Source organism: Giraffa tippelskirchi, chromosome 2 (assembly GCF_054371585.1).
Source record: "Giraffa tippelskirchi isolate mGirTip1 chromosome 2, T2T-mGirTip1v1.2.pri, whole genome shotgun sequence".
In the NCBI taxonomy this organism is placed as follows: domain Eukaryota; kingdom Metazoa; phylum Chordata; class Mammalia; order Artiodactyla; family Giraffidae; genus Giraffa; species Giraffa tippelskirchi.
Window position 1 is genome coordinate 140,056,673 of NC_137276.1, and position 15,897 is coordinate 140,072,569.

The window sequence follows — 15,897 nt, forward strand, 5'->3', positions numbered from 1 at the left end:
AATTTAGGATACATTCCTGTATGTGAAAATACTGAGTCGAAAGTAAGGCATTTCCTTTGGGAGATTAAATACAGATATAGATATATCTCTCTGTGTGTGTGTGTGTGTTTTCCAACTGTCCTTAAGTAAAGTTGTACCAATGTTCATTTCTATAAGCAGAGGGTATGACTGTCCATCCTGAGTATATCATTAAAAAAAAAAAACCTTTGCCAGTCTACTGGATAAGAAGTGGTATCTAATTCTTGTTTTCTTTTGTACTTACATTGTTAGTAAGATTACACTTTAAAAACATCTTTATTGGTAGTTGATATTTCTTATTTTTTTAATTGCTGCCTTATCTTAACTCGGTCTTTCCATTAATCATTTCACATATTTTCTTATTGATTTATAAAAACTCTTCATCTCTAAAGGCTACTAAATTCCTTGTCATCAAGTGTTTAAGCAAAAATACAGGTTTTGTAATCTTCCAAAATGAAGATAATAATGTCTACCTCAAAGAGCTGGAATAAATGATAGAATTCATAAAAAGAAAATAACCTGGTGGGCATTCCCTGGCAGTCTAGCGGTTAGGACTCAGTGCTTTCAATGCCAAGGCTCAGGTCAATCCCTGGCTGGGGAACTGAGATCCTGCAAGCCATGTGGCACAGCAAATAAATAAATTTAAATATATATATATGTGTGTGTGTGTGTATACATATATATATATTATAATATAGCATGGTACCTAAAGTATAATAAAAATTCAATAAAGGTAGTCATTTTGTGGGGAAAAAGAGAACTTAACAACTAGCTTTAGGGATGGTCCACATTAAGTGATAGAAGACAGACAGGTATTCAAGGAAATGAGAGAAAATGTTGAAAACACAATGTTATGGAAATCATGGTATAAAGGATTTCAAGGAACAAGTATCTAATCAAACTCAGTAATTATGATTGAGAAATGAACCATTCAGTCTTGGTTGTTTTTTAAGTAAGAAAAGCAAATGTGGACAGTCCTACATACCCAAAGTTGGTCATCCATGCCTGGTGGGTTCTTTTTGATAAAAGCACCATAGTATGTAGCTATATTCCGGTGATGAGAGTATTTCTTCAACATGTTAATTTCTTGTTTGATTTCTTCCTCTTCATCCTGTGTTAGAACCATAAATATTCTGTCATGAAAATCCATTGTCTTTAGTAGGATTCTATTTTTTATCACCATCTATATCAACTATGCAAAAATTTGAGTTTTTTCTTCTGTGGTAACAAATAAGCATTATTATCATACTACTTGACTTTGTCTCTTGACCACAAAGAAAAAATTTACAAGACAACACATTGGCAGTTGAAAGGGGTCTTCTGTTTGCACAGCAAACCAATATGGTCTGCAACCTGACAGTAAAAAAAAATTCCTCATCTTTTCACCTGGAAGAGATCAAGGTAGACTTGCTATTGAGATAAAACTCATTCTAGGCCTGTGGGAAATTTGTCCATCAAGTATCTATCACTGATCATACTTGATTTAAGGAAGACTAAGAAAAGTGAAAAGAAAAAAACATACAGGCTCTTCAATTTAAATTTTGTTAGGTTCATTTTCTTTGAAGTCTCCTTTTATTGATGTCCCCAGTGGAAGATTATGAAAGTCAGATGGAAAAGGAAGCAAGGGTAAGTTCTCTCAATCTGAGGATGTTCACAAAGCAGGAGTACCCATCTCACCTTCAGGAAAGTACACATGAAAAGAAAGGGGACATGTGATAGTGTCATGGATGTGACAAGAAAGAACCCCCCGACAGAGTAAGTTTCGGAATTCAGATTTCATTCATTTTGAGTTTCAATTCGGAGTCCACTAACTCGAGCCTTTTTTTTAGAAGACCTGGCATCACTAATGAAGGGTGTGCGTGTTCTCCTGTAATTTTATTTTGATGTGTACACATCAATTGGACTTTTAAATAGTATTTTATTTTTGAGGTTGGTGGAAAAATTTCTGAGCCCAGGAAGACTGTTTCAGATGCAGCAGTAAGAATCTCTGAGTGTAAGATTTTACATCACCCTTACCTGAAAGAACACTCACAGGGTGTCCCTGTCCGTATTCTTGCCTCCTCCAGCTACTCAGTCTCAACAATGCTGGGCCCTTCTGTAGTCTCCCACGAGTGTCTTCTTTCCTGTTTCTCTTCTTCACATTATTTCTACTCATTATCCCTGATTGAGTTTAACGGATACTCCTGAGGGATGTCTTCTCCAATTCTCTCGGGTAATGTCAAGTCTCCCCACTATATCTTGTCCACCCCCAAAGCCACACATTTGTTGGTACTGGAACAGAGGTAAGGGTCATCCTGAGTCATAATTGCCCTTGTTCTTGATTCTCTTCTCCATGGACTGTTAAGTTCTCCTGCCTTCAAATGTCAGTTCCAGAGCCCCTTCCCCAATAAAGCTCTCTGATCTGCCTGACATGCTTCTAGTCCCATAAATCATTACGGATCTCTTCCCTCACAGCACCTACCAGAACTGCAATCCACATTTATCTACTTAAATGTTTGACTGAAGCCTCTCTTCCCTATCAATCCATAAAAACTATAAACAAAGAGATCCTTCATGCTTTAGTTCTTTATAATGTCCTAGCTTCAAGCAAAATGCCTGTGAATAAATATGAATAAAAAAGTGAATACCTATAACCACTTACAGTAGCCTTCCTTATAGCTTGAAAGGAATTGGTAAAAATAAGAGGGATGGTGAAATGCTGATACTTTCTGAGCACACAAAAATCAGTTTTCCTAAAAAGTGATGGAGATTTGCAAACCTAGGAGAATGAAGTATGTTACATATCACATGGCCTATCCAAGTCAAAGAGTAGGTAATCTCAAAATAGAATGTGTGCTTCGGGGATGCTGAGCTAAGAAGAAGCACGTGGCCTTAACAATGGAAAGAAGTAGAGGAGTGAAAGGGCTGGGAAGGAGGCTGGGGGAGGGGATGGCACACTGCTGACCCAAGAAATCTTCCCTGTGGCCATCAGAAACTGCCTAGGTCTTCACCACAGGTATAAGGAGAGAATGACCTTCACAGTCCTTCAACTTGCAGCAGGGTCCTGCAGCAGACCTCAAAATGTCTGGATCATGCATATTAGCTATTTTAAATCCACACATGGGGCCAAATAATCATGGATGAATGTAGGATGGGAGCAGATGTACTTTAGGGAAGCCTAGATACAAGGCGAGAAAACAAACCTGAGGGTTTCTGGGGTGAGCTGGCATCTGCTTTCAACTAAAGGGACAAGTAAATGAGACAGTAAAACATCAATCCCTTTCCAGCAGCAGTGGGACAGGCTCAGCCTGGGCTTAGTGAGAAACTGGGCTGCTTCTATGAGTATTTGCTGCCTGTCTCCTAGGTTCTCCACAGGATGGTGGCTGACATGGGAGAAGGAGAGAAGGAAAAGTGCCTAAAAAAGCTTACCATATCATTAAGAAAATGAAGCAGGCGCAGGTGGGGTACATGTCCAGTTTGGGCCCCACTTCTTTCTGGCTGTATGATCCCAGGAAAAGGTAGGTAACCTTTTAGAGTCTAATTTTTCTCATTTATATGGAGATACAGATTTTATAATAGTATTATTATATGTCCCAATCTTTTGTGAAAATTAAATGAAGATGTGAAAGTTATAAAATGTAATACAAAATAAATATTATTATTAATCTTCTCAACCAAAAAGTAAATAACAAGAGTAAGAGGTCAGGAATCTAAGTAACTTGAATTTTAGCTTTAAATTGCACTGTTTGCAAACACATGGTCATGGTTATGTAGCTCTAACATAGAATCTTGAGCTTGATCTTATTACCTCCTAAGTGAGTAGGCAATTTATCAGGACTTCAGGGCTACTGTTTATCAAGGTTTCTAGACTAGGGTATTGATGGCCGTAAGTTATGCAGTGAAACTGAAAGGGAGGCACTTCTTATGACTGTAAGAACTCATTTAACCCCTTCACAAGCAGTCTGACCTCTTACAACATGGCCAATTGAAGAAGATGGGGTATGAAGTTTTCAAAAGGACAGACAGAAACAATTGAGGCTAGAATTAGATTACAAAGCTATAAGAAGCTTTTCTTCTATTTCGTAAATGGATTATTCTTATGTCTTAAGAATTAAGCAAAGGGATCAAGCTCACTGGGAAACTAATGACCACTGGGTCATAATTTAAAAAACAAAGTAATGGTATCAAAATTGTAAGAAATTTTAAAAGGGAGCAATTTTAATCAGCCAAGTCTGATAGTCTAGGAAGAACCATAATTTCAAGCGGAAGACTTCAAAAACCTTGTCCAAGCTGATTCATTATGTAAACTCAGATATGGCTATTTAAATTCTCTGAATGTCAGTTATTTTCTTCTGTAAATGGGGAAAAGAATACCTATCTAAGTCACCTCTCAGGTCTTAGAAATGATTAAGTGCTTATTTAAGCAGAGCACTATTATCAACATAAAGAAAATTATTATTTTTTCTTAAAATGACAGGAATCTATTGCTTAGTATTTGTGGCAGAGTGAAAGGAAAAATGGCCCTGATATTTGGCATTCATTGGAAGGACTTTTGCTGAAGCTGAAGCTCTAATGCTTTGGCCACCTGATGTGAAGAGCTGACTCACTGGAAAAGACCCTGATGCTGAGAAAGATTGAAGGAGAAGAGAGCGACAAAGGATGAGATGGTTGGATGGCATCACCAACTTAATGGATATGAATTTGAGCAAACTCTGGGAGAAGTGGAGGACAGGGAAGCCCCTGGTGTGCTACATTCTGACTCGCTAAGAGTTGGACATGACTTAGCAACTGAAGAACAACAATACAGAAAGACGTGGAGTCCATCCCCTCTGCTTATCTCTGGGCTTGGCCCCGTGACTTGCTTTGGCCAATGGGATATTACCTAATGTGATATAGTGGAGACTTGAAAAGTTTCTGTGTTTGGGGTAGACTTCTTGCACAGAACACTTCCATATGAAAAACCAGAACTGGCATATCAGGAGGATGATAAAACACGTGAAGAAACAGTGCTTTTCAAATGCAAGGAAAAGGATGATTCCAGACAATGCTTGTTAACCACCGACTACCTCTGATGGCTATATGATGATCACAACCGTAGTCATAAAATACAGCCAAAGCCAACCCGATGTAATGCTCTGTACCACAGGCTGTATGTGTATTATTGAATATCCAACACAGATCTACGAAATACATGTTTTTAATGATCCCATTGAACAAATAATAAATATGAGTTTCAGCGAGTGTATTCCTATTTTAGAGCTTCCCATGTGGCTCAGTGGTAAAAGAATCCACCTGCCAATGCAGGAGACACAGGTTCCATTTCTGGGTCAGGAAGATCCCCTGCAGGAGGAAATGGCAACTCACTCCAGTATTCTTGCCTGGGAAATCCCATGAACAGAGGAGCCTGGCGGGCTACAGTCCATGGGGTTGCAAAGAGTCAGACACGACTGAACATGCACACACAGCATATTCCTCTATCAAAAGTTAGAGCTAAGATCTAAGCCAAGATTTGTCTGACTTCAAAGTCAGTGTTTGTAATTCTAAAATGAAAATTCCTAGATAGAAGAGTGATTACCCACAATGATAAAACCAAAGCTGCTGCTAAATCATGAAAGAAGAGTTTAGGAGCACCTTAAGTCAGGGTTGAAGAGAAACCTGCCTTTGGTCTTCCAATTAAAAGAGCTTTTTAGCACCCATTAATATTTGCCTATGAATGATTTCAGGGGATAAAGGAGGGATTTTAAGTTGCATATTTATTACACAGGGGAACATACTTAAAGAATCTACAATACAGCAGGATTTAAAACCAGAATTAATGAGACATTTAATATTAGTGTGCTCAGAAACATAGCTCTCAATCCATGCAAGAGGAATAAACCTGTGTAATTCTTACAACAATCCAAGAGACTGGTCAGTTTTAACTTTACAAAAAAGGACGGGGTCAGCATGTGTGCTAAGTTGCTTCAGTCGTGTTCGACTCTCTGTGATCCCATGGACTGCAGCCTGCCAGGCTCGTCTGTCCATGGGATTCTCCAGGCAGGAATATTGGAGTGGGTTGCCATGCCCTCCTCCAGGGGATCTTCCCCACCCAGGGATCAAACCCATGTCTCTTACATCTCCTGCATTGGCAGGCGGATTCTTTACCACTTGAGACATCTGGGAAGCCCGGGATGAGGTGTACAGACTCATAAATGCTATTATATCCTGTATGTTTGGATACTGGCTAAAACTACCTCTGCTCCTCCTCACCCGTGCGGCTCTCCACAGTGGTTGTTGGTATTAGGCAGGCATTTGTGTTAACATGTCCATCCATTTTCATCTTTGTTGTTGACTGAATGTGACAAAATTTGGAGACAATTCATTGTTAAAGAATTATAGACTAACAGAATTTGTAGGGATTACTGATATCTTCTAAGACGTGGTTTTTGTAAAAAAAATTAATAATTTGTAGCATTGAAATCCCTTTCTCCAGCAGAAAATCTATTCAGGATGCCAATATATAGCCTCAATAAAAACTATGCTTTTAAAAACAGTAAACATTTATTTTTATAACTTTAAGTAATACCTAGTTATAAAGTTCATCAGTGACAACAAAGGGGTTATTTTAGTGAAAGCAAATTTAGAATTTTTGAAAGAAACTACAGGTCACACATCAGTTTCAATATCTTAGTCATTTTCAGTTTTTTTTTGTTCCAAAGGATAGAGAAAATCTACATTTCCTAAGAAATGTAATTGCACGAATAGCATGACTTGCCATTTCAGCAGACAATTGATATTGAACGACATTCTGGACATGAATGAAGTAACCTGGAGTACAAATTGAGAGGCTGTCATTGTCTTTTACTTTTAAATTTATTTTCTGGACGTATGAGTTCAGTCCAGTTCAGTCGCTCAGTGGTGTCCGACTCTTTGCGACCCCATGAATCGCAGCACGCCAGGCCTCCCTGTCCATCACCAACTCCCGGAGTTTACCCAAACCCATGTCCATCGAGTCGGTGATGCCATCCAACCATCTCATCCTCTGTCGTCCCCTTCTCCTCCTGCCCCCAATCCTTCCCAACATTAGGGTCTTTTCCAATGAGTCAGCTCTTCGCATGAGGTGGCCAAAGTATTGGAGTTTCAGCTTCAACATCAGTCCTTCCAGTGAACGTATAGGTGATTTTAACTTTCCTGGTGGCTCAGATGGTAAAGAATCTATCTGCAATTCAGGAGACCCGGGTTTGATCCCTGGGTCAGAGAGATCCTCTGGAAAAGAGAATTGCTACCCACTCCAGTATTCTTGCCTGGAGAATTCCATGGACAGAGGAGCCTGGCGGGCTAGAGTCCATGGGGTCCCAAAAAGTTGGACATGACAGCAACTAAACATTTTCACTTTCATAGTTGATTTACAAGGTTGTATTGATTTCTGATGTAAAGTGATTCAGTTATACATTTATGCACATTCTTTTTCATGTTCTGTTCTATTATGGTTTATCACTGGATATTGGTTATAGTTCCCTGTGCTATACAGTAGGGCCCTGTTGTTTATGCATTCTGTATATAATGGTTTGCATCTGCTAACCCAAACTCCCAATTTGTCCTTCCCTCATGCCCCCCTGAGAGGCTGCCATTTTCTAGTGTGTTCCAAGTTGGTATATAATATACAGTTTGAAGGGTTTAAAAATCAGTTTATTAAATATTAATACTAAAGTATATTAAACATTGAGACTTAAGCACATATGGATCTTCTAAAATTGTCTCAAGGTGGGGTTTGAGGTCTGAGGAAACAGACCCAGGGTGGTTCAATAACTTACCTAATCCCACATCTCTTCATTGCAGCATTGCTAGAATTTGAGACCTTGCTATGGCATTCTCCAGGCAGCAACTGGATTTGTTGTATATGTTAACCCTAAACTAAATTAATTCATTCAACACATATTTATCTGCTCTATCCCAGGCACAATGCTAAATAACATTAGTGGGATAATAGTACAGTATAATACAGTCATCCCTCAGTATCCACAAGGAACTGGTTCTAGGACCCCCATGGATACCAAAACCCATGGACGCTCCAGTCTCTTATGTAAAGTGGCACACTGCAACCAGCCTGCCATATCTGTGGGTTTCAACCTCAGATTCAACTAACACTGTGAATACAGAGAGCTGACTGTGATACAACAATGGACATAACTCCTTCAAGCTCTTCCACGATAAAACTTACTATAGTCTCATGGGGAACACGAATGGAAATCAAATAATGATACAGATACATGCAAAATTATTAACATGAGAGGTCCGAGTAGCTTATCTAATTAGGAACATCAGGGGAGACAGCCGAGAAATCCAAGTGTGGGCTGAATTCTAAAGGCCATGTGGGAGCTATCCAGTTAGGGAGAAAGAACAAGTGTAATACGATGTGACTGAGGAGGCATTGGTTTCCTGGCAGAAACAGTGACTGCCAAGGCCTGTTACCTGCATGGGGTAGGGCATATGGTTTCCTATAGGAATCGCTGGTGATATGGAGAGAAAAATGAAAAATATATGCACGAGATGCCGTAACAGTAACAACTGTGTCCTATGTACTAATCTCAAATGCTTTATAAATACCCACATTTACTTCTCACACCAACTTTACGAGAGAAGTGATATTATCCATATTTATACATGTAGAGGGTTTCCCAGGTGGCTCAGTGGTAAAGAATTTGCCTCCAATAAAGGAGACGCAAGAGATGTGGGTTTGATCTCTGGGTTGGGAAGGTCCCCTGGAGTAGGAAATGGCAACCCACTCCAGTATTCTTGCCTGGAGAATTCCATAGAATTTCAGAGGAGTATGGTAGGCACCAGTCCTTAGGGTCACAGAGAGTCAAATATGACTGAACACACACACACAGCACAGCAACATACATGTGGAATAAATGGAGGGTAAGCAACATGCCCAGGATAAGAGACCCATGAAGTGTCAAAACTAGGACAAACTGAGATGAGGGTCAGTTTGCAGTGTTCTTCTTTGTTGTTGTTCAGTTGCTAAGTTGTGTCTGACTCAATGCAACCTCATGGACTGCAGCACTCCAGGCTTCCCTGTTCTTCTCTATCTGCCAGTTTGCTCAAACTCATGTCCATTGAGTTGGTGATGCTATCCAACCACCTCATCCTAGGCTAACCTGCTCTCTCTCTACTAGGAAGCGGTGTCCCCTAGAGAGCAAATATGACAAAGGTGGCATGCATCCTTCTCACACCCATGCCAGCACTGATATATGATTCCCAAGAGAACTACGAATTTATAAAAATAGGTTCTAACCCTAGGAATATTTCATTTATTTGGCTAAAATCTATCATCAATAAGACAGCTTTTCCAACAACATGGATGAACCTAGGGATTATCATACTAAGGGAACTAAGTCAGAAAGAGAAAGACAAATACCATATGATATAACTTCCATGTGGAATCCAAAATATGACCCAAATGAACCTATCTATGAAACAGACCCACAGACACAGAGAAGAGATCTGTGGTTGCCAAAGCAGGGAGGATCTGGGGGGGAGGGTTGGGAGGTTGGGATTAGCAGAGGCAAACTATTATATTTAGGATGGATAAACAACAAGATCCTACTGTATAGCACAGGGAACTATATTTAGTATTTTGTGATAAATCATAATGTAAAGGAATATGTAATATATATATATATATATATATAAATCTATGACAAGCCTAGACAGCATATTAAAAAGCAGAGACATCATTTTGCCAACAAAGGTCTGTATAGTCAAAACTATGGTTTTTCCAGTAGTCACGTACAGATGTGAGAGTTGGGCCATAAAGAAGCCTGGAACACCTCAGAATTGATGCTTTCAAACTGTGGGGCTGGAGAAGACTCTTGAGAGTCACTTGGACAGCAAAGAGATCAAACCAGTCAATCCTTAAGGAAATCAACCCTGAATATTCATTGAAGGACTGGTGCTGAAGCTGAAGCTCCAATACTTTGGCCACCTGATGTGAAAAGCTGACTCACTGGAAAAGACTCTGCTGCTGGGAAAGATTGAAGGCAGGAGGAGAAGTGGGTGACAGAAGATGAGATGGTTGTATGGCATCACTGATTCAATGGACATGAGTTTGAGCAAGCTCCAGGAGATGGTGAAGGACAGGGAAGCCTGGCGCTGCAGTCCATAAGTTTGCAAAGAATCAGACACAACTTAGCAATAGTTGTCACTTTATTGGGGACAGTGCACTTTATTGCACTGGCAACCATGATAAGTCAGTTTCCTTCTTAAATTCTCCCTTAATAATATCTGTATACTCCCTCAAAGTTAATCAGAACTCTACATAACTGTTCAACTGTTTGTTAAATATCTTTCACTCACGCTGGAATTTATGATTCCAGAAGATAGCACCCTTCTCTGTCTTATTCACTACTATCACCCCAAAGGACAGCACATACATTTATTCTTAGTGAATGAATAAATGAATTATTGTGATTTCAGTCTCTAGCTTCTGGAATCTGGCCTCACTTTCTCTTCTGGATTCTGCTCTACAGTAAGTCATTGTGACAGCTCCCTATTGTTCAGGTAAGACTAATAACTTTGAAGTGGTGAAGACTGGGCTGATTCAAGTTATTTACACATACTGACAATGAACTAACCCACTTGTGCCACATGTGGCATGGGGTTCATAGCACAGGCTACCATCCCAGTATAGAAGTTCAATGCACATTATAACATCCTCTTTTCATTCCTATTGAATGTCCCACTCAGGCATTCACTGTCTCTTACCAGGACATATATTTATTGAGGAAATGTTATGTACCAGGCACTAGATAGTATATAAATTTAATCTCAAAACAAGTTTGCAATGTTTGTATTTGCATCTAACAGATAAGAAAAAATGAGATTCAGAAAAGTTAAAAAGTTTGTTCAAGGGGAGTAAGGAGAGGAGGGGGGTGTGAACTCAGCTCTGTCTGAATCTGAAGGCCATGCTCCTGCAATGCCCATCCCCATCTCTCATTCTAATAACAGGGCTGTGGAGGAGGTGGGTACACCCTGACCAGCTAGATTTGAATTCTAACTCTGGCATTTACTGTCTGTGAAGCTCGGGCAAGTTATGTATGATTTTTATGCTTTCAATTAATTCCTCATTTGTAAAATGGATATATTAGCTCACTCCCCTAATGGGAATTGTTTCAAGGACTAAATGAGTTAGTATATGTTGTATTAAGTATTAAGAACAACGCTTGGCACATAATAAGCAATCAATGATAGTAATCTTTATTCTTGGCTATGGCTGCTGTTGTTATTACTCTTATCAACATTATGTTCTATGCTACCAATCACTCCACTGAATTGTCCCCCTTTGGGAGGGAAGAACCAAAAGTGCCTGAAGCAGTATGTCCTCTAATCCTTCCAAATAACCCAAAAAGAAAAGATTTTTTCTTGGTCCAATTTCAGCAAGCATTCAATGAGTCCATTAACTATGGGCAAAGAACTCTACCAGAAGCTACTGGGAGAAGGCCACTTCCTTACTCTTTAAAGAGAGATGGAGACTGGCTGAAAGCTTCACCCACAGGAATTCAGTAAGTAAGACAAAAATAGAAACTCAGTCAAGCAGGGCTTATTATGCATCCTTCTAGTAGGCAAATCCCATCATGTTACTTTGTTATTTAACTTCTGGTTAAACACACTGGCTCTAGCAGTGGTATGAAGAAGGGGCCAGGACTGACAGCCTCCCTCCCCTTGTATAAAACAACCCCCTATATCTCTTCTAGATAATGGGTTTTTGCCTAAGCCTATTTGATCTAAGGGTTTTATTGGAAAAATTGAAAAATGAAAACCTTGTAATGTCCTTGCCACAGCACTCAATTCTTTCATGACCTGGCAGTAACCTGTAGATTCACCTTATATCATTCTCTCCTCAGAACTATCTTTATCCTAAAACTACTCTATGTAATGCTTCCCTGGTGGTTCAGATGGTAAAGAATCCACCTGCAATGCAGGAGACCCAGGTTCCATCCCTGGGTCAGGAAGATCCCCTGGAGAAGGAAATGGCAACCCACTCTAGTATTCTTGCCTGGAGAATCCCATGGAAAGAGGATCCTGGTAGGCTATAGTCCATGGAGTCGCAAAGAGTTGGACACGACTGAGCAACTAACACACACACACACACACACACACACACACACACACACACACACAGACACACACACACACACATGTAATAGTTTCCAGAACATGCCGCATACTCTCTCAGCCTCCATGCCTTGGCACAGGCTGTCTTTTTGTGGCTAGAAACATTTTTGTCTGATTGTCCTCCTGGGCTTAATTATCCCTCATTGTCACATTAAATTTTATACATAACTGTATAATTTTATGGCTTTATTATAAAATGGATTAGCTCTACTTACAAATATTTAGGGCGATGTTGTATTATTGCAAGCTCCCTTCAGGCAAAGAACCACTTTTTCATCTTTGAATTTCTAGTGTTTGTCATAAAATAGGTGTTTAGTAAATGTTTATCAAATAAATTAATTTTAAAAATCACACTAAATGAAATATTAAATATCCTTCTATATTAACTGAAGACCTAAGGCAATGTGATAAACAGGGTGGACTTAAAAGAGTTAAAATACTCGGGTTGAAATACTCACTCCATCATTTATATGTTACGTTGAACAAGATACTTAATATGCCTAGTTTTCTCATCTCTATAATGAGCCTGCTGGTTATTGAGGGCATGCAGTGAATCAATATACAGAAAATACTTTAAAGAGTTCTGGCTCATAATAATGACTCCATCAATGTTAGCTACCATTTTTATTATTTCAGGCTGAAATATAAAAAATGTAACTGAGAGGCACCTTATTTAAGGACTAAATCAGTTTAAAATAACGTTGACCATAATGATATAATCTCATAATAATATAATTATCTTGTTTTTCCCTGCTCGACATCCTTCCTATCCTTTGATCTTAACAGTTATCAGGTTTTTCTTTGAGGAAGCCTCCTTTCTACTGTTAGTCTTTCAGTCATGTCCAACTCTGCGACTCCATGGACTGTAGCCCGCCAGGCTCCTCTGTCCATCGAATTCTCCAGGCAAGAATACTGGAGTGGGTTGCCATTTCCTTCTCCAAGGCATCTTTTTGACCCAGGGATGGAACCTGGGTCTCCAGCACTGCCGGCACATTTTTTACCATCAGAGCCACCAGGGACCAGATGTGGCTTAAGAGAAACAGAACTGGCCACTGGGATGGTGAGGTGACCCAAGCTGGGCCACTGGTATTGAGACTTGCACTCTTGCTGAGACTAAGGGCAATGAAGTAATTAGAACATGAGCCTGCAGCTGCTGGTGGAAAGAAAGCAGAGTCCAGAGATGGAGAGATACACAATTCCCAACTAATCATGTGACTTCCTAGACCCTGCTAAGCTTTTTTTTTTTTTTTTTTAATATACAAAACAATAAATTCTGTTTTCAGCTTCATTCATTCTGAGTGGGGCTTTGGTACTAAAACCCAACATGTCCTGAGTAATGATCATAACCAGTCATTGTTAAGATGAAAGCCTACCATACTAAGTTATTATGTTATCAAGTCCTACATGGACTTCAAGGTATCATTGTAAAGGAACTAGTTTACACCAGAAATTTTGATCCAAATGAAGATGGAGATTATTTGCAGGGTTATCAAAGAACCATAGTCTCTTCATACTTGGCCAGTAACAGGTAAACAGTAAATACAAGACCCTAGAAAAGTGCTCTTCTGGTGTGCATGAAGACCCTGAAGAGTTTGTAGAAAAGGCAGAGTCTGCCACACTCCAGACCATCACGGATCAGCAGACATCACCATGGAAAATTTCTAATGCTTACCTTCTTTACTTACTCCTCTGATTATTTGACATTTCTGTCTGACAAGGAATTCTCTGATTTTACCAGTTTAGTCATGAATTGTAAAAGATGAACTTTCTAGATAACATCGAGAATTTTAAGGGAAGTGTGTTGTTCTATAAGCAGTTCCTTGTTTGGCCTAATATTGCTAAACACAGAAGTAAAGGAACCTCAATAACAATTAATGTACATCAAAGATGTCATCTAATTATTTTAGTTAGGTTTGCATAAGTAATGAAGAGTGATTTATCCATTGAAATTGCAGAGGTTATACGACAAATGAAATTTTACACAAACTAAATTTGTGAACTGACTGAAACAGAATCATCTACCTGGACTGAACTAATTCTGTGCTTCTCAGGAATGTAACATCCAACATGATAAATATAATTAACACTGCTGTCTATTACATATGACTGTTGTAAAGTAAATCCTGAGTTCTTATCACAAGAAAAAAAATTTTTTTTCTGTTTCTCTAAGTTTGTATCTATATGAGATGATGAATGTTTATTAAACTTATTGTATAATCTTTTCTTGATATTTGTAAGCCTAATCATTATGCTGTACACCTTAAACAGTACTGTATGTCAATTATATCTCAACAAACTTAGAAGAAAAAAAAGCAATAAATAAAAAAATTATATGCTTCTCAAAAAAAAAAAAAAGAAAGAAAGAAAAGCCAAGTTCTGAGGCTCCACTTAGAAATTCTGCAGCAAGCCCAGTATTTCTGCATTTCTGATGAGCACACCCCAAGTGTGCTGAAAGTCCATAGATATTAGCTGTCCACTATGAGGAACACTGCCCTAGAGGATACAGTTTTGTTTAGATAATTAAAGTACACAAATCCAGCTGGGAACGAATCCCCAGAAAACACTGAAATGCAAAAATTCTCATAATTATTTCAGAAACCAAAAGAACTTCAAAGACTGAGTTTAAGCCCTAATTCTGAAGCAAATATGGGTAAATTTGGAAGTGTCTCAGCTTTAAAACTAAAGAACATAAATATTACATTCAGTTTTTTCTGTTACTTTTTTCTTTAAAAAAGGACATGGTATAGAATAAAAATAATTTAAAAATTGATTTCCAGGTTATAGTTTTATCAGTTTCATTACAATAATCTATAGTTACTTTCCAGTAGATCTTTGCAAACAATTAACAAAGGCGACCTTTGAGAATTCATCTCGGGGCAGCTATAACGAGCACAATTATAATAATTGGTAAGAAGCTTTTACAACATTCTATAATACACAAAAGACAACATGGCAAAATGAAATAGATTGTTTTCTGAGGACACCACATGAATTTCACAAAGGAAATCTTATGTTGACTATGATGTGTACAGGGGTGATACAACAGTCATTTGATGCTGGATCATATACCACTGGAAATAAGAAAACCATTTCCCGATGTGTATCCATGTTTGCCTTTGTTAAGGGTCAGTGGTTACATAATGGTCAATGATGTGGCTAAAACAGGGAACTATCCAGCCCTTTCAACAGAGGTTTCCCCAAGAGAATCAAGCCCACATACTATAAAGGATCCATTGTATGCAATGGATTGACTCTCCTGTGCATTGAAATGGTGGCAGCTCTTCACCATCCTGGGGAGAATTGAGGAAATTGTCTCTAAATCATCTTCTGTAGGGTTCAGTTGCCTTGTGAAACCCAGTTTAGAGAGGCTAACTAACATAGCTTAAACTGAAAATACATACTCTGGGATAAAGTGTTGTGTACCTTTTTTTCTTCCAAGCAAGGTGGTCTAGCAATAGTAAATAATTCTCTGAGCAATTTAAAATCTCACAAACAGAACCATAAAAGTGATATTCAGAGCTCTCAAGTCATACTTTGTGCATCAATATACAGCTCTGTGCACAACTGTGCACTGAGATTAATGATATCAGTGGAACTCAACTGCAGTTCTGCAGACCCACATGACAGAACTTTACAGCATGAATGTGTTGGACTCCATCCACATCCACTAGTTGTTCAACTGCCAAGTGTGCTGCATTATGTGGAGATCCTGTTCAATCCAAGGAAAATACAGTAGTACAACTT

General features: G+C 38.9%; 1 protein-coding gene across 21 annotated transcripts in view; it reads right to left on the bottom strand.

Moving 5' to 3' along the window:
* Positions 1-15,897, bottom strand: part of TNIK (TRAF2 and NCK interacting kinase) — a 403,607-nt gene that overhangs the window by 147,007 nt on the left and 240,703 nt on the right. For all 21 annotated transcript variants that reach the window (XM_081570916.1, XM_081570915.1, XM_081570911.1 and 18 more), the window contains exon 4: positions 1,004-1,129. In XM_081570916.1, coding sequence (XP_081427042.1) covers positions 1,004-1,129 — 126 coding nt within the window. The remainder of the gene's footprint in view (positions 1-1,003; positions 1,130-15,897) is intronic.